Source organism: Pogoniulus pusillus, chromosome 38, assembly GCF_015220805.1.
Source record: "Pogoniulus pusillus isolate bPogPus1 chromosome 38, bPogPus1.pri, whole genome shotgun sequence".
NCBI lineage: Eukaryota > Metazoa > Chordata > Aves > Piciformes > Lybiidae > Pogoniulus > Pogoniulus pusillus.
The window spans coordinates 6408968-6430497 of NC_087301.1; the positions used below are offsets into that span (position 1 = coordinate 6408968).

At 63.9% G+C, this 21530-nt stretch overlaps 3 protein-coding genes across 6 annotated transcripts in view; 1 reads left to right on the forward strand and 2 right to left on the reverse strand.

The window, feature by feature from the left end:
* Window positions 1-562: 562 nt before the first annotated feature.
* SIDT2 (SID1 transmembrane family member 2) lies at window positions 563-7799 on the reverse strand. Of its 4 annotated transcripts, XM_064173112.1 has the most exons (28): window positions 7281-7799; window positions 6978-7099; window positions 6700-6861; window positions 6564-6609; window positions 6376-6477; window positions 6215-6298; window positions 5963-6074; window positions 5780-5845; window positions 5582-5675; window positions 5403-5458; window positions 5144-5155; window positions 4935-5006; window positions 4753-4827; window positions 4416-4478; window positions 3874-3995; window positions 3703-3776; window positions 3561-3627; window positions 3371-3444; window positions 3155-3278; window positions 2924-3041; window positions 2691-2827; window positions 2504-2612; window positions 2302-2378; window positions 2138-2184; window positions 1702-1807; window positions 1476-1586; window positions 1283-1396; window positions 563-1187 (listed from the first exon to the last, which is right to left on the reverse strand). In XM_064173112.1, exons 1-28 carry the CDS (start codon window positions 7500-7502, stop codon window positions 1125-1127), a joined length of 2631 nt encoding a protein of 876 aa, XP_064029182.1. In that variant the 5' UTR covers window positions 7503-7799; the 3' UTR covers window positions 563-1124. The 4 variants fall into 4 exon arrangements, with proteins under 4 accessions (XP_064029182.1, XP_064029183.1, XP_064029184.1 ...); XM_064173113.1 differs by lacking the exon at window positions 5144-5155; XM_064173114.1 differs by lacking the exon at window positions 4416-4478.
* A 928-nt stretch (window positions 7800-8727) lies between these two features.
* On the reverse strand, window positions 8728-17601 carry PAFAH1B2 (platelet activating factor acetylhydrolase 1b catalytic subunit 2). The gene is made up of 6 exons (XM_064173032.1): window positions 17495-17601; window positions 16402-16489; window positions 15795-15884; window positions 14872-14988; window positions 13167-13289; window positions 8728-12467 (listed from the first exon to the last, which is right to left on the reverse strand). The coding sequence occupies exons 1-6, from the start codon at window positions 17521-17523 to the stop codon at window positions 12189-12191; spliced, it is 726 nt and encodes a 241-aa protein (XP_064029102.1). The 5' UTR covers window positions 17524-17601; the 3' UTR covers window positions 8728-12188.
* Window positions 17602-18282: 681 nt separating this feature from the next.
* The window catches only part of SIK3 (SIK family kinase 3), an 82041-nt gene continuing 78793 nt past the window's right edge, over window positions 18283-21530 (forward strand). Inside the window, 1 exon segment of the mRNA XM_064173385.1 lies at window positions 18283-18413. The gene's annotated coding sequence lies outside the window, so the exon portion shown is untranslated.

Here is a 21530-nt window from a genome sequence, read left to right on the forward strand (position 1 = left end):
CACCCCCAGCCCACGCTGTGCCCTACTTGGGGATGGCACTGGGTGCTGGCATCCTGTGGGCATCACACCTGAGCATCCCCTTCGGCCAAGGAACAAGCGATGGGAAGAGAGGAAACGGCAAGGGTTAGACTGGACAGGAGGAACAATTTCCTCGCTGCAAGAGTGGTCAGGGATTGGCACAGGCTGCCCAGGTTGGTGGTGGAGTCCCTGTCCCTGGAGGTGTCCAAGACACCTGTGGCCGTGGCACTTGGGGACAGGGTTTAACGCCATGGTGGTGCTGGGTTGATGGTTGGCCTGGATGCTCTTGGAGGTCTTCTCCAACCTTCTCAGCTCTGATCCTATCCCACAGCCATCCCCAGACGTCCCTCCACAGCCCCCACGTCACACAGCGGGGGTGGGGGAGTGGGGGGTGTTCCCAGGGAGCAGCAGCTCTGCTTCTGCATCCAAAGTGGCGCCGGGAAGCAGAAGCTGATGCCGCAGCAGAGCGTGGCTGCCACAGCAGGCAGGGCCAGCTGCTCCCAGTGCCCCTCCCAGTGCCCAGGCAGGAGGCAGCAGGCAGCAGCAAAGTGCAGACACTTTAATGCGAGTCCCTTCCCAGCAGACCCGCGGGGAGCGGCGGGGGGGGGAGGGGACAGAGAGCGGCCAACACCCCCCTGGGGACCCTGCGGTACATGCGAGCGGCAGCTTCCCCCTTCCACCCTCATGGCCAACGCGGCCGCACGCCCCCCACCTCCCACCTATACGACTCAGGCACTGAAGAGAGGCCCACACCCGCGTGTTCGGGGGGCCCCGGGGCTGCGGGCACGGCGCTTTCCCCCGCCACCGCGGGCACACGGACACAGAGCAGCAGCAGCACCTTTTCCAGTGTCACTTGTCACCAAGCACAGGTGCCCAGCAGCTGCCCAGCCCCAGTTTGGCTACGAGCAGCCTGGGGACGGATGAACAGCGACGAGAAGGAGGCACGACCGGGAGAGCCCCAGGCTGTGCGGCGGGGAGGGGGACGGAGCGGCTGGCAACAACCCCCAGCACGGGCATCCCTCCCCAGGGGCAGGCACCATCGTGTCGGGTCCCCCCTTGCCGGGAGCGTTTGGCACGGTGCCAGGGCAGCGAGCGGCTGCAGGCCCCTAGAAGACGTAGATCTTGTCCCGCTGGACACAGTCCAGGTCATCGTCCAGCGTCAGCAGCACCTGCGGGTGAGGGCAGCCACGGTGAGCCAGGGCAGCCACGGTGAGCCAGGGCAGCCAGGCAGCAGGCAGCCGTGCCCAGGGCAGCCAGCACCTACCAGGAAGGAGCCAAACATGGCGATGGAGGAGAGGAAGTGCCAGATGTCGTGGTCGTCAAAGAAGTCCAGCAGGATGCAGTCGCGGTTGTGCTCCCGGGACTCAGCTGGTGTTTTCTGTTGGGGACGGGGCCAGCCGTCACTGTGCCAGCCCCTCGCCACCTCACCTGCCCTGCTGTGCCACCCTCCCACTCACCTGCCAGGTGCTGAGCCCCTGGAAGAAGAAGAAGAGGGCAAAGCCCCAGACCACCGAGGTGCTGATGATGCAGAGCAAGGGGATGAGCTTGATGCGCTCACCGCTGCGGAGCTGCAGGAGAGGTCAGGGTCAGTGGGAGGCAGCAGCTGGCAGGGATGCCCATCCGTGCCCTCCCTGCTGGGCATACAGCCACCCACACAGCCAGGCCAGGGGGCTTGGCTCGCACCTTCATGATGATGTAGAAGGCGAAGTAGAGGAGGAGGTTGCAGATGCCGATGGCCAGCAGGTAGGAAGCAAAGTCATTGGGGCGGACAATGAGGCCGTAGGCAGCACTGGGGGGGCAGGGACAGGCAGCAGGGTCAGCGCAGCCCACAGGTACCCTCTGCCATGCCCCCTGCACCCTGCTGTCCCCAGACACGCCAGCAGCCCCTGGGGGATCGGGCAGCATGTGGGACGCTGGCACTGCCACCACTACAGCAGGGACATGCCGTGCTTGGCTCGCAGCTGCCATGAGCTGGCTGTCCTCAGCCCAGCCCCAGCAGAGGGGACAGAGCCGAGGGCCATGCTGCAGGGGCAGCACAGGGGTGGCAGCGGGGATGGGGACCGCTGGCCAGGCTGGGAGGAGCAGCAGAGGGTCGGGCATGCACTGGCTCTGCACTTACAGCGACCAGTTGATGATGTTCCCCATGACCAGCAGCACCATCCGATCCTGCAAAGGGGGAGGGGGGCTATGAGGGGCGGGCCTGGGGAGGGGGCAGCGCTCCCAGCTGGGGTCGCTGCAGAGCCGAGGACCCCCAGTGCCACCAGCCGCGGCGCCAGCACTCACCACGTACATGGGTCCGCTGCACTGCCGGACGCAGTCCGTGTACAGCACATGCAGGATCCTGCGCAGGATGCCTGAGTCTGCAGGCAGCAGAGAGGAGAGGTCATGCCCCGAGTTTTGGATGGGGGGGGGGGGGTGTCCACTGGGCTGCCCCCACCCATCCTGCCCTCCCTGGTGCCTCCACCCCCCCCCCCCCCCACCTCACCCAGCTTCCAGCGCCCCATGTAGTAGAGCTGAGTGCTGAGCAGCAGTGTGGCCACGATGTGGATGATGGAGAAGATGATCCAGAAGGCTGTGTTACCCTTGCCGAAGACCTGCGGGGCGGCAGGCAGTGAGCGGTGGGGGGGCCACCAGCAGCTGCCCCCTCCGTGGGCACTCGCTCCTGGACTCACCACGCCCACCACGGAGAAGAAGATGACGACGGCCAGGCAGGCGTAGGCGCTGTAGGCGCTGGCGTTGATGTCTGGGTGCCGCTTCTGGTAGAGCTTCAGCATGCAGAGCCCCGCGATCATGTACATGAAGGAGGTGTCTGCAGCGGGGGGGGGGGGGTGGGGTGTGTGAGTGGGTAAGCTAGGAGTAGGCGGCCCCGAAACGGGCAGAGGGGGCCCGGGAGGGAGGCACTCACCAAACTGGAAGTTGGTGTAGTTGGGGCAGACGTGGTAGCAGGCGCTGAGCAGCCCCTCCATCATGAGAGCTGTGCCCATGGCGTAAAAGAGCCCAAAGTGCTTGGGGATGCCGCACTCCTTGGGGGGGGGGGTGGGAAGTGAGGGAGGGGATGTGGTGTGCGCTGAGAAGCTGAGACACACCCCCCGCCCCCGCCACCACCCCCCTCCCCCCGGGCATCCCTGTCCCTTACCAGGGCGTGGGCATCGTTGCGCAGCAGCGCCCGGTTGTAGTTGATCTCCCGCTGCAGGATGATGAGCAGGAAGAGCAGCCCCAGCAGGACGTAGCCCAGGTTGCTGAGGATGTTGTTGAAGGCGCTGCGAGAGGACGGTCCTGATGTGGGTGCTGGGGACCTCCTTCCCTCCCCGGGACCCCCAGCCGTCCACTGTCCCCCCCGCCCCAAACCCACCTGAGGTTGCCCAGCGGGTGGGCACAGAGGAAGTTGTAGTAGCAGATGTCCTGGTTGCCGGTGACGTTCACCACCTGCATGTGGGCACGGTGAGAGCAGGTGGTGACATGGGGGACACGGAGGACGCCCCCCATGGCAGCGGGGGAGCAACCCCAGAGCCCCCAGGAGCCCCCAGCACAGCCCCACTTACTGTCTGGTAGGTGATGACGAGTTGGATGACAGGGAGGGCGTAGAAGACAGCGATGGTGGCGATGTTCCTGGGAGGGGCAGCGGGGGTCAGGGGGTCCTCAGGCACAGCCCCGTGCCCCCCATCCCTGCTGCCCCCCACTCACCAGAAGTAGATCTGGTACTTCTTGCGCAGCACTCGCTTGTCCTTGCGGGCCAGGTCAGCCACGCAGAGGTATTGCTGGAAGCAGAAGGGGCAGCTGGAGGGGCTGGTCCCGGCCGGCCGGCGGGCGGGGAGCAGCGGGCAGCGGAGCGGGGCGGGGGGCAGCGGGACGCACCTTGGTGCGGATGACGTTCTTGTCGTAGTCGATGTCGGCCAAGGTGTCGTAGTCATCCTCCTCCACCGAGCTGAGCGAGTCCAGGCGCTGCCGCCCGGCCACGTTCTCCAGCGACCGCTCCCCTGCGGCCGAGCCGCGGCCGTCAGCGCAGCCCCTCCGCCCCCCGCCCCGGCACCCCCCCGGCCAGCCCAAATCACCCCCAATTAACCGCTCAGACACCTCCTCGCCAACAGGCTCCAGCTCCCTGCTGAGTTCTGCGCTGCCCTAGGCTGGGGTCACCTGCTGGCTGTGCCAGTGTGGGCATCGCGCCGTGCCCTGGCCCTCCAGGGCTCTGCCAGGCTGTGGGCAGCGTGGGGCCAGAAGGATGATGTCCTGCCCCACAGCCCCTTGGATGTTGCTCTGCCCACTGTGGGGACTTTGGGCAGCTGCCCTTGCTTGGAGGGAGGGGGGAGGGAGCAAGGGTGCCAGTGCCACAGGCACAAGCTCGGGGCAGGGCAGATTTTGGCTTGATTGGCCCATCCCTGCCCAGTACCAACATCTACCCATGGCAATGCTCAGCGGCCTCATCGGGGTGGAGGGTGTGCGCCGCTTGAACTGCTCCTGCCCTTCAAAGGAAAGCCAGAGTCACTGGGGCACAGGAGTGGTGCCAGCCTCGGGGGGCACCCCGATGCCTGTCCATCTCCAGCACCAATGGAGACCCAACCAGGGGCCTGCATGGAGGGGCTGGCAACACAGAGACCCTTCCTGGGTGATGGAAAGGTAGAGCTGGGACCCTGCCAGCAGCTAAGCACTGTTGGGACAGCCTGGGCACTACCCAGGTGTGCCAGCTTTGCAGGGCTGCAGTCATGCCAGCCTCTGCACCGCTGCCCTGGGACTCACCCATGTAGCTGTAGGTGACCTCTACCGAGCCCATGCTGTCTGTGACACCCTCAGTGCTGCTGGAGGAACCGTTCCCTGCAAGGGCGACCACAAGGGTGGGCATGGCTGCAGTGGGCACGGCTGCAGTGGGCACAGCCACCTGCTGCCAGCCTGGGAGGTAGGGGCCAGTGCCTGGCACTCACCAAAGGAGCCATAACCATAGCTGTCATAGGGAGAATGGCCCAGAAAGGAGTCGGGGATGCTGCGGCTGTGCCCTGCAAGACAGGAGGGTCCCTGTCAGCATTATCCTGGCACCCCTACCCAGCCATTTGGCACAAAGCAGCACCCCACATCCCTGCCCTGGCACGGGAGGGAGCTCACAGGCAAAGACAGAGCAGATGCTGGCACCTACCCAGTAGGGATGCTGGGAGTCCCCGGGAAGCCGTGGAAAGAAAGAGACAGACTTGGTGAGGTGGCCAAGCCCCAGCACAGCCCTGTCAGCCCCAGAGTGGCAGAGTGGTGAAACCCAAGCCCCAAGAGAACCCTGTGCCCCTGACACCAGGATTCGTGCCCAGAGAGCTGAGGGACAAGCAGGGCTGAGTGGGACAGTGAGGAACTCCTGGCACTGCCCCAGCAGGCCCCACCCCATGCTGCTGCCACCAGTCCCTCACCCGTGTCCAGGCTGGGCGAGTCCATGGCTGCCAGGAGCCCCTTCCTCTTCTGCTGCCTGCCAAGGGAAACAGCCACGAGTGGCCAGGGGCAGATGGCACAGCAAGGCCAAGGACCCCCAAGGACCTTGCACTGAGGACGTGGCACAGCACCCAGAGGGGATGGGGTGGCCAGAACTCACCGGCAGCTCTCCCAGCAGGCGATGAGTAGCGTGAGGACATAGAAGGAGAGGAAGATGCCCAGGCAGAAGAGGACACTGCTGACGTAGGCCTCCGCTGTGCAGAGCCAACACAAGCTCTCAGGGGGGAGTGGCAGCCCCCAGGACCTGCTGTGGGGTCCCCTGTGGGGCCCAGCACCCCCTCAGCCCCAAAGAGCTTACAAGTTATGGCAGGCGACACCATCACCTCCAGCAGCTTCTGCCGGTTGTGCTGGTCCACAGGTTCATCTGCAGGAAGGCAGGGGCCAGGGGCTCAGCCCTCTGCCCTGCTGCTCCCCACCCTGTCCCCAGCACACAGCCCCCAGTGGCAGGGACGTGCTGCTCCCTGCCCCTCCCCGGGCATACCTGGGGAGGCGCCTTTGGAGAGAGGGTAGTAGGGCAGTGCCCCCCCACACGCCTCATCCTCGGTCTTCACCACCACCACCACGTAGAAGCTGTTGCTGGGGAAATCCTTCTTCTGCAGCAGTCATGCCAGGGTGAGAGTTAGGTGAGAGATGGGGGTCAGCCAGGCCTCCCCCAGAGAGCTGCAAACCCTGTCTGCCAGAGCCGGGCAGGGGCCAGGAGTGGCACAGCCTCATGGCACAGTCCCATGCCCACCTGCACCGTGATAGCTGCCTTCTTCGTCATGGTCTGGTACATCCCGATGAAGGCCACGTTGTTGTCCAAGTCATAGACAGGGCACTGTGGGGGTGGAGGGGCTGTCAGCCCTGATGGGCACCGTAGCTCACCCGGGCAGGGTCCCCACCACCCAAACCTACCAGGATGTCCTGGATGGAGATGACAGAGCAGGGGAAGGCCATGGCTGAGGTCACCTTCACGATCACCGAGTCCACTCCCGTGGGGAATTCGTACTTGAAATACTGGGGAGGGGAAAGAGAGTCACTGGTGCCCATGCTGCCCGCCCTCGGGGCTGGCTCTCCCCCATGCCGCGCCAGCTGCTCCTCACCTGCGGCTGGGCGGCTGTGGCGTTGAAGCTGAACTTCTCATTCGTCCTGAGGAGAAGCAGGGGAAAGATGTTGGCAGGTGAGGGGCCCCAGGGTCCCGCAGGCAGGGCGGGCACAGGGCTGTGGGCCTGTCCTCACCGCAGCACAAAGTTCTCCACGTGGGTGACCCGCAGCTGGTAGGAGGCATTGAGGGACAGTGTGGAGACATCCACGTAGAAGTTCTGTGTCTCCACCTCCGCCTTGGTCTGGGGCTGGCAGAGCGTGCGGCTCACCTCCCGGTACGTGTACTTCCGCTGGTACCTGCATGGGCAAAGGGGCGCTGTGCCCACTGCTCCCCCAGCCCTGCCCGCTGGCACCCGCCAGCGCCCTCCAGCCCGGCTGGCCAGGAGCTCAGTGCCCGCCCCGCTGTTACTCACAGCCCGCGGAGGATGAGCGGCACCTGGAAGGAGACCACAGCTTCCTTCTGCCTCACCACGAAGAGCACAGGCAGGTCCTTGCGTTCCGACAGGACGTTGACCGAGACCCGCACGCCCTCGGTCTGCGGGCAGAGCGGAGGAGCCGGCGTTGGCAGGGCAGCTCCGGCCACGGCAGGCTGGACTTTGCTCGGCCCTCGTGGCAGAGGTTGCGGGCGAGGCGGGGACCGAGCTGGGGACAGCGGAGCCCCCGAGGCCCGCTGGAGCCCGGGGAAGGGGCGAGGGGGCAGCGGCTGCGCAGCTCACCGAGCTCCTGCGGACGCTGTGGTTGAAGGCGTAGATATGGAGCAGGCTGGCGTTGACCCAGTCGGTGTAGGAGATGTCGAAGAGGGCCTCGGTCTCCACCATATGCCGGGACTCACGGGGCTGCGACAGCGGCTGGGGCAGGGTGGGCGGCAGGGACCAGACCAGCAGAGCCCAGCCCAGCACTGCCGGGACCAGCAGCGCGGCCGCCCCGGTGCCCGGCATCCCGCCAGCATCCCCGGCCGTTCCCCGGCCGGCCAAGGTCCGCCGGGGCGGGACGGGACGGGTCAGCCGGGGCGCACCCGGGCACCCAGCCCCATCGCTGGCCCCGCTGCCCCGATCTCCGCTGCCCGGGACCGAGCCGAGCCCGGTTCCGCTGCGGACGAGCGCTGAGGGACGATCCCGGTGTTCGGTGCCCGCTGCCGGTGGTCTGCGCCGGATCCCCGCGGTGGCGGTGCCCGGTGGCGGTCCCCGGTACTTTCTATCTTCCCGGAACACGGCAGCAGTAAACACGGACCGGCGGTGACGTCACGCAGCGTCACCCGGTGAAGGGCCAGACCGGGGAAGTGACGCTGCGGCGGCGGCGGCGGCGGGCGGGGCCCGGGTGCGGGCAGCCCCGGCCCGAGGGGAGCGGCCCCGGCGGCAGCCCCGGCACTGCGGGGAATCCCCGGTCCCTGCGGACCCCGCAGGGGAAGCTCCCGCTCCCGAAGGGAGCCTGATGGGCAGGGGGGGGTCTGCTGGGGAAGCCACAGCCCTGCCCCATTGGGACCCCGCAGAGGAGCCCCCTGGCCCCCATAGGACTTCACAGGGCACCTGTATGGGAATCGCCCTCCCACGGGCGAGTCCCTGCCCCGTAATGAGCCTCACGGGAGAGCTCCATCCCAAACGAGACTCCAGAAGTGAGCCCCAACCCTGCAGGGCGATGTGCCCACCCAGGGACAGCTGCTGCCCACCCAGGGACAACTGCTGCCCACCCCAAGCGATGGCACAAGGACCTGTGCCCCCCAGCACAAGGAGGGGACTGGCTATGAGCGAGGCCTCCCCAGCGTAGGCACCGTGCCCAGCAGCACGGGGAGGTGTTCAGTGGGGCCAGTAGCCCTCACCTTGTGGTAGTCACGTTCCGACCAGCTGTGCCCAGCCGTGCCACAGCTGGGCTGGGCCAGCACCGCCTCTGGTCGGACCAGCCGAGCTGCCGCCGAAACGCTGGGTGTGCAACGCCGGAGCCGTGCCAGGCTCGGCTCGGCTCACCAAAGCAGGCAATCCTGCTCCAGATCCTTCACTGGGCACAGGGTGCCTGCCCAAACCACCAGCCCAGCCTGCTTGCCACCACCATCCTCGTGTGGGGGGCACGGAGAAGCCCTTTCTCATCACAGAGGCTGCTTTTCAGGCTGCCCCTACCCTGCCCAGGCTGCCCCTGCCCTGCGGGATGGAGGCAAAGAGACACAAGCACTGCTGCTATTGTGCACTTTATTTCTACAGGTCCCCTCAGGGAGGGTCCCGAAGCGTTTCCAGACAGTCTGCAGGTTGTCTCCAGGTGAGGAGCGGTGACGCTGCTGGCAGATGGAAGGACTTGCTGGGGGACAGACAGACAGACGCCCATGCAGGAGCTGGAAGCAGAACTGCATAGGGCTGCCGAGCAGCTGCTGGAGCTCCAGGATGACTGTGAGTGGGGGGCTGCGTGGGGCCACCAAAAAGCAACCAGTGAGCAACCGGGCACAAGCTGATGTCCCATCCAGGGCCGATGCCAGCTCCCTTCACCCACAGCACCTGGCTCCAGCCAGGGTACAGGACCCACGCTCTGCACGGCGATAGGAGAGGAAAAACAGAGCAGGAGCCGGGAGGGAAGAGCAGCTGGGCCGGGAGGAGCGAGGCTGCAGCTGAGCCAGGCCCTGCAGACCCCACGGAGGGAAGGCAGTGTGGGGTGGGGGTGGGGGGAAGTTGGTTTGGTGGCTCCATGCAGGGCAGCACCTCCCCGGCGCCCACAGACAGGTGAGGAGGAGTCAGCGACACGGAGAGGGAAGCAGACACGGGCACAGACAGACTGGCACAGGCTGGGGTGAAACATCGACGTTTATATCGCGACACGCACGGACAGGCAGCGCCCCCCGCAGCCCCGCACCGCAGGCTCACAGCCTCTGTCCCAGGGGAGGCCGCGGGGCGGAGGGGGGGAGGGGGCAGGCAGCAAGGGGAGGCTGCAGCCTCGCTACACGCAGGGTCTGGGCTCCCCTCCTCCTCCTCACCCGGCCCATCCTCTGCGGTCATCCTCCCGCCCCGGCAAGCTCCAAGGGGCTCCTGCTGTGTTCCCACACCTTTTGTTCGGCTTCCCCTCTGCTGCAATACCCAAAGCTGAAGATGCTCACAAGGAGAGGTGGGAGGCTCAGAGCTGCCACAGGCCACCGCGGGTTCAGCAGAGGGGAGAAGACCCCAGGGCTGATTCTTCCCCAGCCCACCCTTCACAAGGACATGGGAGCCCAGCCTCAACCCTGAGGGACATTGGTCACCCAGAGCTGGAACTGAAGGTTCCTTTGACAAGGTTGTCAGCACAAGGCCTGGGAGAAGGGAGAACCTCACAGCCCTCAGCTGGCTCTTACAAGGCAGCAGCAGAGAGGATGCCAGCCTGGCTTCCCCTTGGCACTGCCAGCGGGGTTGGAGATGGGCAGAGGAGCAGAGGGGGTAGTGAGCACTGAAGCAAGCACAAGTGTGGCACCTCAGCTCATCAGAGCTGGCCCTGCTCACCCTGCAGCAGGCTCAGAGCTGCCAAAGCTCCCAGGCCCCTCGGTGCCCTGCCAAGAGCAGCTGACTCATGGGCCAGGAGCTTGGAGTCAGAGCCTTGTCCTGGAGAGCAGTTCCTGGGCAGCATCTCTCTAGCCAAAGGCAGCGGGGAGGGAAGCAGGGACAGACAGATCCAACTAGCACAGGACCTCTTTGCACAAGCCTAAAGCCCAAAAGGCTCTCGGGGAGCAGACCTTGCCCTGCCTGCTCTCCCGGGGCTGGGAGAAGCCTCCAAAGAATCCTCCACTGCAGCCTACTGTAACATTTGATTTTCCACTCTCCCTTGCCTCAACTTCTCCAGCAAGCATCTTTTGGGGATTCCTTTCACTTGCAGACCCCCAGAGCCCCCCCGGGGAGCAGCCTGGCAATCCCTCCTTGGCCAAGCCTGCCCGCTGCTGACCCTGGCACGCACAGCGCTTCGCCTCGCCAACGTCTGTGTGCAGATCACATACACTGGGAACAAAACACACACTACACATGCAATCCAGGCAGGAATCCTGCTGGGATCAAACCTACAGGAGGAAGGGGGAGGGTGTCATGGGGACATGAAAGGATTCCTTAATCCTAGCTTACAGAAGGCATGGAACAGCAGCACCCTGCATGGCAACCAAGGGCAGACCGACCCCAGCCAGCACCTCTGCTCCTCGCTGGCTGCGGCAGGCACAGCAGGCAGCCTGCACACACCACCACCACCCCCCTCTGCCCCTCACAGGCATCAGGGGGTGAAGAGCTTGCTAAGCACTGCCTGTTCCTCTCTGATTTACCTGCCAGGATGCAGATCCTGCTGGCACAGGGGAAGCGCAGGGAGCTGCGCTGCTGGCACCGGGTGAGCTACAGCAGAGTGAGGTCAGCATGGCAGCGCCGAGCTCCAGCTGCAGCAGGTAGGCCAAGGAGGAACAGCAGTGCTTATCTACCCGTCTGGGGCTCGGCCTTTTGGGTCCAAACCAGTTTCCTTCTGGAAAAAGAGAACCTTCTGCATTTTCTATGATCATTAGTAGACTACAACCAGCCTCACAACAAAAGATCCAACTCAAAATCCTAGCAGCCCCTCTAGGAGTGCCACAGGCCCCTCCAGCTGTCTCAGCTGGAGGTAGGGAGCAGTGTCTGGGGCAGGAAGAGCTACACCTTGACTGCACTGCTTACTGGGAGAGGCTGGAGCTGCTCCAAGACAATGCTGACACGAGTAAGACAAAAGCGATCAAGAAATGTACACCTTGGAATCTGTAAAGCTTCAGGAGTGATTTAGGCCTCGCAGAGAAGGGCTGCTGTGGGGGTGGCCCTTGAAGGAGGAAAAGAAAGAGATCTAAGAGTCATACTTAAAAGCCAAAAGAAGGAGGAAAAGCACTGCAAGAGGCTCTGTGGCACAGGCAGCTCGGTGGGATGAGAGCAGTGAGGAAGTGACTGTTTACTGGGCAGTTAAAATCCTAACCCGAGCAGCTGCCAAAAGCCAGCACCACCCCACAGGGAGAGGAGTGGAGGAGGACAGCCAGCAGCAACCAGGGCCCTGGGGAAGGCTGCATGGGAGGAGAGAGAAGCACGAGAAGAAGAGCCTGGGAGTGGAAGAGGAGCTGGGTTAAACCTCTGCTTGCTTAAGCTTCTGACTTCCAGTTTGAGAGGGCAAGACGGGGGCAGCTCAAACCCCCTGGAGAGCAAAAGAACAAAGGAAAAACAACCCCAAAAAGAAGCCACAAAAAGGTGGAGCCAGGTTTGGAAAAATTCACCTGCTGTGGCCTTTGGCCAGTGGAATGTGATTCTTGTTGCCAGGCAGGCTGAGACAGAGCGAGGTGCCCGGGAGCAGCGGGGCGGGCACGCAGGCTGCAGGGGGCAGTAGGACAACCACAGAGCAACGAGACACGGGAGGGGCACAGAGCGAGAGTCCTGTTCTTGGCTGAAATGAGGAATGGTTTAAAAGTAAAACTCTTCTCCTCCAGCTAATTTCCTCCTGCAATAAAACCAAGCAAGCCGGCCCTCGGGTGTGTACAGACCAGTTAAGGATGAGCCTTCCCCCTCCAAACACTAGGGACGAGCCTCCGGCCACATTCTACCATGGAAAGTGCTTTAAGAAAGAAGGATTCTGTAGTGCCAGTGACAGAACTGATCTGATGGGCTGGGTGATGCTGCTCACGCCGGGGCAGCTGCTCAGGCCAGGGCAGCTCTCTTCTCCTCGGGGGTCTCTTCCAGCAGCTGCATGATCAGTTCGTGGAGGGGTTTGCAGATCTTGGCGTAGCCCCCCCCGGTGAGGTGCAGGAAGTCGAACATGTCGTGGTAGGAGATGGTGCCATCCGAGTGCACGAAGCCAGCATCCACGTCCAGCAGCTGCACGTTGGGCAGCTTGGGCAGGGAGCTCTTCAGCAGGTGGTTCACCCTGGCGTTCTTCTGCCGCAGGGGGTTCGGCTTCTCGCCGCGAGGTAGCAAGCCCTGGCACAAGAGGGAGGCAAAGAGGAGCTCGCACGGCCCCGGTGGCGCAGCAGTGCCTGCTCCCTGTGCCAGCTGAGGCTGTGAGATGAGAGGAGTTTTGGCCCTTGGGTCACTTTGTCCCTTCTGACCCGGGCAGCTGAGAGGGTCAGGAGAGCTGCAGGCACAGCCAGAAAGGCACTGCCTTCCTCACCTCTTAGCATCTCCCAGCACCTCACTGAGAGGCACAGCCAGAAAGGCACTGCCTTCCTCACACCTTAACACCTCCCAGCTCCTGCCATCTCCCAGCACCTCACTGAGAGGCACAGCCAGCAAGGCACTGCCTTCCTCACCTCTTAGCATCTCCCAGCACCTCACTGAGAGGCACAGCCAGAAAGGCACTGCCTTCCTCACCCCTTAACACCTCCCAGCTCCTGCCATCTCCCAGCACCTCACTGAGAGGCACCAGCTCAGCTGCCAACACAAGGAGGCCAGCCAGGACTCCCAGTGCCAGCCCTGACCCAGGCAGGTACTGTCTCCTACCAGGACAACTTCAACAACACTTTAGGTGGGACAGCAACACCGCTAAGGGGATGATCCCTGGCAGGACAGCAGGTGCCAGCGGGGAGGCAGAGACAGAGCTGCTCTGCCCAGTATGAGTCCTGGGCACAGCCCTTGCTCAGAGCTCTCTGCTGTCACCCCTGGCACACGAGGGACACCTACCAGCACGATCACTTTGGCCTGTGTCTGCTGGGTATTTATCAGGCGCACGATCGCCTCGATCCCACCTGCTACTTCTTCTGCTGTGTTGTCGTAGTTGTTGGTCCCAACCCAAACCACGATGACCTAGGAGGAGAGAAAAGGTCTGAAGCTTTCCCACAACAGGTCAGAGTGGGAGTGCTGACCCTGAGAGCCCTGCCCAGGCATCATCTGCCACCAGCCAGCTGCAGGAAGAGCCAGGCTGGAGGCTTAGACTGCAGGAGGGCTACAGTTGGCAGCTATGCCAGCTGCTGAGGAGCTGCAGGGATGAAGAGCTGGTGCTGCTGGAGCTTTTCCCATCCCATTTCAGAACCCCTTGGCCAAAACAGCTGCAGGAGCCTGCAGTGCTCAGAAAGGGGAAGGCAGAGCTGTACAGCACAGCCTGAGCTCCTCCGGGGCTGGGCCAGGATTGTGTGAAAGGACTGTGAAGGGTTAAACAGCAGGCTGGGAGTGGGAGCCTGACCTTCACCATCCCTCCCCCAGCACCTTCACCACCCCTTCAAAGAATCACAGAATCAGCCAGGTTAGAAGACACCTCCAAGCTCATCCTGCCCAACCTAGCACCCAGCCCTGCCCAACCAACCAGACCATGGCACTAAGTGCCCCAGCCAGGCTTGGCTGCAACACCTCCAGCCACAGCCACTCCACCACCTCCTTGGGCAGCCCATTCCAATGCCAATCACTCTCTCTGCCAACAACTTCCTCCTAACATCCAGCCTAGACCTGCCCTGGCACAGCTTGAGACTGTGTCCCCTTCACCTGTTGCTGGATCTAAGCCTATCCAAGTCCCTCTGAAGAACTTGTCTACCCTCTTCCAAATCAGCACTGCCACCTAACTTGGTGTCATCTGCAAACTCACTGCTGACACTCTCTGTGCCTGAATTAAGGTTGTCAATAAAGATGCTGAACAGAAGTAGTCCCAACATGGATCCCTGAGGACCACCACCAATGCCCAGCCACCAACTGGACTGAACTCCACTGACCACCACTCTCTAGGCCCTCCTGCCCAGCAGTGCCTTATCCAGCAGTGTGCTCAGCCAAGCCACGAGTAGCCAATTTGTCTGCAAGAACCTCATGGGGAACACCATCAAAGGCTTTTCCAAGCTCTAGGCATAGAACATTGACATCCTTGCCCTCATCCAGCAGCCAGGTGATCTTGGTATAGAAGGAGAGCAGGTTGGCCAGGCAGGACCTGCCCCTCATAAATCCATGCTGACTTATGGCATCATAGAATGGTCTAGGTTGGAAGGGACCTCAAGGATCAGCCAGCTCCAACCCTCCACTGCAGGCAGGGACACCTCCCACTAGAGCAGGTTGCTCAAGGCCCCATCCAACCTGGCCTTCAACATCTCCAGGGAGGTTGTGGAGCACAGAAGCACTCAATGTGATCTTTGATCACATTGGGTGCTTCTGTGCTCCACAACCTCCCTGGGCAACCTGTTCCAGTGTCTCACCACCCTCACTGTAAAGAACTTCCTCCTAACATCCAGCCTAAATCTCCCCTCTGCCAGCTCAAACCCATTCCCCCTCGTCCTGTCATTACAAGACCTTGTCAATAGTCCCTCCTCAGCCTTCCTGTAGGCCCCCTTCAGATACTGGCTCGCTCTTTTCTGCACTGCTCTCTCCTAAGCCAGCACAGGGCTGCCCACTTCAGTTTTTCTGCTGGTACCTTGGGTTTAATGTTCTCCAGTTCACCATTTTTCAGCCTCCATAGAACGTGTCCTGTGGTGTCTCCATCGATGCCAAAGTTCAAGGCGTGGAGCGGTGAGAAGAGCTCTCGCCAGATCTGCAATCAGAAGGCAACCTGCACCTCAGAGCAGCATCCTGGCCTGCCAGAAAGGCAAGAGATGTCCCCAGGAGCCTGGACACCTCCTCTCAAATTTCAGCTCCACAGAGGGCACTTAAGGCAGGGTGAGGCTTTGCTGGGGGTGCGGAGCAGATGGAGCTGCTGCTGAGCTTCAAGCACTCAGCGTCGGCCCCAGGGGAGGAGGTTTCCTCGAGCAGCTCTTTGCCCAACTCATCCCAGAGAGTGCTGGATCTGCAGCAGGCTCCCATGTCCTGAGCTTCCTCAAGCACAGGGCACCTGACAAAGGGATCTGTGATCTGAAGGGATCTTTTTCATCACCCAGTAACCAAGCCAGGAGAGAGGAGCAGCTCTTGCCAAAGCAAATCTGCCCAGATGCCACCAGGATGGAGCAGCAGAGCTCTTTGTTGCCTCAACAGAGCTTAAGGCCAAAGTGCCACTGCCTGCTGCAGCCCCAGTGCCAGGGGGGTCAGATGTGGTCTGGCCATGCAAGATACCCCATGGAAAATTCAGGAGGAGTCTGGAAGCTGAGATTCAGGGAAGCAGCAAGAGGCTGCCAGGATGGAGGAGGGCAGTGATGACCTCGGGGCAAGATAGCAAACGCCTTACAGACAGGCAAGGCTTTGCACAAGCCCTGGGTAGGTAAAGAAGCAGCAGAACAAACCTGAAGGGCTGCCAGGAAAATTGGAGCAGCAGAAGCTGTCCATAGCACACGTGAGCAGCAGATACTGGGTTAGAGCAAAGTGCTCCAATTCCCACAGCCCTCCCAGCCTCCTGCCCAGCAATACCTCATACTGCTGCAGCAGCTGCACCATGGAGTCCCCCACGAAGAGCACATCGGGCTCCTTGTCTTTGCAGTCCAGAACGAACCTGTTGTGCTGTGAAAAGCAAGCAGCGAGGTGATTAGCACCTGATCAGCAGGACGAAAGGGACAGCTGCCTAACCAGTTTCCTCTGCTGCCATCCCCTCCTCACTCTTCTCTGGGTTAACCCATGAGGTGCTGGGCACTCCTCCCAACCACACAGCCCCAGCAACCACCCGGCTGGTGGTGAGAGGAGCATCTTGTTCCCTCCACAGGCTGCTTGCCTCAAGAACGTGCAGCAGCCAGGGACAGGCAGCCCCAATACCTTCCCTTTGTCGCTCCCTCCACCTGCTGGGAAGTCCTGCTCTGCACTTTGCTTACCACAGGGGCTGGCAATTCCCCTGCCTCCTGGGTCAGCTGGAGCACCTGCTTCAGAGGGCAGCGTCCAGGTCGTGCAGCCACCCTGCTCTGCACCTCGCTCTGCCACCACCAGACAGGGGCTTAGAGCCAGCCTCGGGGCAGCAGAGCTTCTGGGGCTCTGAGGGGCAGCCAGAAAGAAGATGCAACCTTGCATGACCCCTGTGCAGCCTCACCTGTGACATCCACCTGTCATCTCCTTGGCTATCTTCAGCAGCGTGCGGCACCGCGGCCGGGTTGGAGCTGCCCTGGCTCATGCTGTTCCTGCGGGGAGAGGATGGCAGAGAAGCCACTTCTAGCAGCTGGCACTGGGCTGGCCAGAAACCAGAACACTTCCTACCACTCACAGGGGACAATCCATGCCCCATCCTGCGTGGGTCGACTCTTGGCTGACGATTAAAGAGCTGTTACAGCACACACGCCTGCCAGAGTGACTCTGCAGCCCTCCAGAAGTCATCACAGAATCAAGCAGGATGGAAGAGACCTCTAAGATCAGCCAGGCCAGCCTAGCACCCAGACCTTACAGGTAGTCTTATGTCGACCCGCTGGAGGTGCTGGGGCATGACCCCGGCGTGCTAAGAGGCAAGGCGCTGGTGTGTGGGGATGCAGGAGCAGCCCTCGGCCACCCGCGGCTCTGACGCCGCAATAGTAAACGCCAACACCCTGAGGATTAGCCCCTATGAGCACGCAGAGATCCAGCTTACAGCCACCCAGCTCCGCTGTGCGGGTGGATTATCTGGCTGCAGGAGCCAGCGCATCACAGCGGCTCTGATCCCAGTGGATCCCGATCGGGAAGAGCACCGGACAGCGGCCTCCCGCTGCCAGCTCCCGCCCCGGGCTGGCGCGAAGCCCGGCCCTTCTCCCGAGGGCCAAACACGCCCGAGCGATAGCCCCGAAGGAGCTGGGCTGAAAGGGAGCTGCCCCTCGCTGGGCGGAGGTGACAGCCGCGGACCTTCTCCCCCGGCCCCGTGTGCCGCTCATCGCGGGCGGCTTCCCGCCGCCGCCCCCGCTCTGCCTCCTCCATCGCCGTTACGGCGAGACCGCCGCCCGGGGCGGTGCCGGGGCAGCTAGGCTGCCTCCTCCCGGGCCTCCCGCGCCCAGCCCTGCTTGCAACGGGGGGGAAGGAGCCCTCCCGCGGGGCGGGGACCCCCGCGGAGCTCCGCCGCAGGGCGCGGCCCGAGCCTGTGCTCCGCGGGGCGGATAGATGACGGCAGCTTAGCGGCGGCTGCCCCGGTGGGGCCGGGGCCGGGCCCGTCGCGGCGGACTCACGGCGGCTGCGGCTCCCCCCGCGACTCCATGGCGCTCTCGGGCGGCGCCTCCCTCCCCGCGGCCCGGGCCCGCACCGCGCCTGCGCCGCCGCCGCTTCCGCTTCCGCCGCCGCCAGCAGCCAATCGCTGCTCGCCCCCGCAGAGCCGCTTCCGGCCGCGCTGCCGGAAGTCCCGCCCAACGCTCCGCCCGCAGCGGCCTCTAGGCGGCGCCCGGCAGCGGCCGCTTGGCCATGACGTCATTCTCCCGGCCGTGACGTCATAGGCGCCCTTCTCTCGCCTGCCAGGCGAGGTGAGGCTTGCCCAGAGACCTCGCGGCCTGTTCTGTTCCCTTCCTCCGCCACCCCCTCGAGTGCGAAAGGAGCCGGGAAGGAGCCGTTAGGTGACGTCAGCACCGAGCTGTGACGTCACGGCGGCCGGGCCGGGGCTGGCCTTCTCCTACCCTCACCCATTTCACCTGGGAGCCGCAGCGCCGCTCCCCACCCCCGCCACGCGGGGGCGCCCTGCCCCGCCCCGCCCCGCCCCGCCCCGCCCCGCCCGGCAGCCAGCGGGGAGCGGCGGCGGCGGCGGGCGGCGAGGCGCGGGGGCTGCGTCACGGCGGCGCTGGCGTCAGGGCCCCGCCCCGCGGGGTTGCCATGGCAGCCGCCCGCCCCCCGCCCCCCCGCGGGTGAGCTCACGCGCTGCCGCAGCCCCGGGGGGGGTTTGCTCCTCGCAGCAAGATGGCGGCGGCGGCGGCGGCTGCAGCGGCGGCGGCGGCGAGCGGCGCGGGGGGGCCCGCTCCGGCCCCGCGCCTGCCCCCGGCCCCGCCGCCCCCGCGGCCCCCCGGGCCCGCCCGCATCGGCTACTACGAGATCGAGCGGACCATCGGCAAGGGCAACTTCGCCGTGGTGAAGCTGGCCACGCACCTGGTGACCCGCGCCAAGGTGAGGGGCCCGCCGCGGCCCGACACGCGTGGGGGCCTCTTTCCACCCGCGCTCTGGGCCTGCCGGCACCGAGACCCCCACCGAAAGGGGCTGCCGGGGAACGCAGCCCTGCCCGCCGGGCGTGGGGCCGGCCCCCAGCCCGCCAGCGACTCGGCCGGGGCCCGCCGGAGCTGCCCGGGGCCTGCCGTGCTGCCTGCCCGGCGCCGAGGCCGGTTCCTCGCGGGGCGGTGGGTCCGAACCGGGGCCAGCCGCGGTAGCTGTCAGCGGGGCCCGGGCCTCGGCCGCGGCTTCGGCGGCACCGCGGCGGGCGCAGCTCTCCGCCGCCCTCGGCGGGGTTTTGTCGCGGGCGGTCCTGCGGCTGATCCGCTCTCCGTTTGGCTCCTTCTCTCGGGGTGACCGTGGAGCAGCGGGGGTCGGGGGGATGCCGCCTGACGTTAAGAGGCACCTCCGGCAGCCTCCCGGGAAGGAAGGAAGGACTCGGAGCCGTCTGGGGCCGGGACACAGACCGCAGGGAGCACGGCGAGAAGGGGCTCACAAGGGAGGGCTTCTGCCGTGCAGGGGACTCCAGGCTCGGGCTCCGTTCCTGGTCAGCAGCCTTGGCTGCTGCTTTAGTCCTTGGAGCAGGGCAGGAGATCCGTGAGGAGCGTAAATCTCGCCGCAGCAGCCGTGGGTTTGCTGTCACTCCCTGCTCTGAGCGGGGTGGGCTTCCTGCATCCCCCCGTGCGGTGCCCACACTCGGCCGGGAGCCGCTGCGGGGTGCAGAGGAGGGTGGAAGCGGGGCCGGGCGAGCAGGCAAGCCCTGGCTGCATCCCCCCCGGCCCCTTGCGGCTCCCCTGCCCTTGGCTGCTGCGGGAGTCCTTTGGACGTGCTGCAGCCAGGCCGTGGAGGGCCTTGGGCTCCTGTGCTCCGTGGGTTTCAGGAGTCAGGCTGTGGTGAGACCTTGGGGTGAGTCCAGTTGCGTTTTTGGTGCAGCTTTGGCTTTCTGCCCGGCTGAGAGGGAAGATAAGTTTCAGGGGCTAGTTAAAAATCAGTTCCTTTCCACCTCTTGGACAGTTCCACAGGGAGCTGGGTGACATTTGCCTGTCTGAGGGCTGCTTCTGTGCCTTCAAGTGCCAGGTGTGACAGCTTGCACCCCAGCTGCTGCTGTGTGCAGGGCTTGGCTGCTGTTGTCCCCCTCCTAAAGCTGCTGCTGGAAGCTGGGGTGGTGACTTCAGCTGCTTCAAGTGCAGGAGGCTGAGCCTCTTGAGCAGAGGTCGTTCCTGTGGCTCCGATTTCAGCCTCCCCCCTTGAGTCAGGGCTGCTGCTGAGCCTGGAGCTTGGCAGATCCTGAGCAGAGCCCATCCTTTGGTGGGGAGAGGTTGGCTTTTGTGCAGGTCAGCGCCACACAGGAGTGCCTGGGGACCCCCTGAGCGTGGCCAGGGCTGAGTTCTGGCACTGGGTGATGGCAGAGGATGCTGAGCTCCACAGGCTCCTGCTTTGCCAAACAGCAGCATTCACTGCTGGCTGCTGCCATGAAGTGGCTGCAGGTTTGCTGGCTTCAGGCAGACCTGGCATCCTGGGCTGGCTCAGGAGCAGTGTGGGCAGCAGGACAAGGGAGGTTCTTGTGCCCCTGTGCTCAGCACTGCTCAGGCCACACCTGGAGTGCTGTGTCCAGTTCTGGGCTCCTCCATTGCAGAGAGCTGCTGAGGTGCTGGAAGGTGTTTGGAGAAGGGCAGCAAGGCTGGGGAGGGGCCTGGAGCACAGCCCTGTGAGGAGAGGCTGAGGGAGCTGGGGGGGTGCAGCCTGCAGCAGAGGAGGCTCAGGGCAGAGCTCATTGCTGCCTGCAGCTGCCTGCAGGGAGGCTGTAGCCAGGTGGGGTTGGGCTCTGCTGCCAGGCCCCCAGGGACAGAAGAAGGGGACCCAGCCTGAAGCTGTGCCAGGGCAGGTTCAGGCTGGATGTTAGGAAGAAATTCTTGCCAGAAAGAGAGTGATTGGCATTGGAATGGGCTGCCCAGGGAGGTGGTGGAGTGGCTGTGGCTGGAGGTGTTGCAGCCAAGCCTGGCTGGGGCACTTAGTGCCATGGTCTGGTTGGTTGGGCAGGGCTGGGTGCTAGGTTGGGCTGTTTGAGCTTGGAGCTCTCTTCCAGCCTGGCTGACTCTGTGACTCTGTGTGCTGGGGTGGCACATAGAGGGGTGGCAGCAGGAGGAGTGTTCTCCATGCCAGGAGGAGGTTGGATCCCGCAGGACTCCTGGGGCCGGGGAAATACCTGCGCTGGAACAGCTGCCCTCTGTTCGGCTGTGCTGCTGCCCGCAGGGCTGAGCTGGGAGCTGAAACTTGACCTGGAAGCTTTCTCAGCTCTGAGGTCAGGTTTCCTTCCAAATCCCAGCCCGGAGGAGTGTGAGCAGAGGGGTGGCTTTGTGCCTGCTGTGCCAGTACTTTTCCTGCGCTGACAGAGCCTTAGCCTCTGACTCAGGGTGAGGAGTGGGGAAGCAGAGAGGAGCTGCTTGCTTCCAGCTCCGGCACTCGTGAGGTCAGAGTGGAGGCGTCGGTGGAAAATGGGCTGGAAAGGGTGAATCTGCGTGGAAGGGGTTCGGGTGGCAGTGGGAACGCAGAGCAGCGCTGCTGGGCGCCGCCTTTCACCCAGGCGATGCTGCGAACAGCTCCGCTTCGTGGGAACGACCTGGGGGAAGGGGAAGCTTTGGCCAGAACTGTCTCTTTTTAGCCAGCTGGAGGAATTCTGGGCCGGGTGGCTGAGCCTGCTGGCAGCCCCTGGCAGGGCTGATCCAGCAGAGAGGAGCTGGGCAGTGTTCAAATATAGCCACCAAATCCCGGCGCAGACCTGACCCCGAGTCACGTTCTCGGGGAGCAAAGCTGCTCTGGCCCCTCCTCGGGAGCTGGGCTGGGCTGCTGCCTGCAGAGGAATCCCAGGCTCAGCCTCTCTGGGAGCTTGGAGATGTCTTCTGGCTTCTGAGACCTTCTCGAGGTGGTGCAGCTAACAGCTGCCCAGGCTGGGGCTGGCTGCTGCCTGGGGGTTCTGGGGTGGGCTGCTGGTGGGGTGCTGGAGTCTGTTTTCCTTTCCTCTGGACATTTACCAGGTTGAGTGGACTTTGACAGGGCCCCTGAGGGTAACAGCCTCAG

What these genes read in the sequence shown, in the direction of transcription:
- SIDT2 (XM_064173112.1), bottom strand. Translation starts at nt 7,502, where the DNA reads ATGCCGGGCACCGGGGCGGCCGCGCTGCTGGTCCCGGCAGTGCTGGGC. An exon ending in TCGTCATCACCTACCAGACA is followed by an intron (nt 3,445 to 3,560) that starts GTAAGTGGGGCT and finishes GCCCACATGCAG; the next exon opens with GTGGTGAACGTCACCGGCAA. An exon ending in CACCCGCTGGGCAACCTCAG is followed by an intron (nt 3,279 to 3,370) that starts GTGGGTTTGGGG and finishes GTCCTCTCGCAG; the next exon opens with CGCCTTCAACAACATCCTCA.
- PAFAH1B2 (XM_064173032.1), bottom strand. Translation starts at nt 17,523, where the DNA reads ATGGAGTCGCGGGGGGAGCCGCAGCCGCC. An exon ending in CGGGGGGAGCCGCAGCCGCC is followed by an intron (nt 16,490 to 17,494) that starts GTGAGTCCGCCG and finishes CTCTCCCCGCAG; the next exon opens with GAACAGCATGAGCCAGGGCA. An exon ending in ATGACAGGTGGATGTCACAG is followed by an intron (nt 15,885 to 16,401) that starts GTGAGGCTGCAC and finishes TGCTTTTCACAG; the next exon opens with CACAACAGGTTCGTTCTGGA.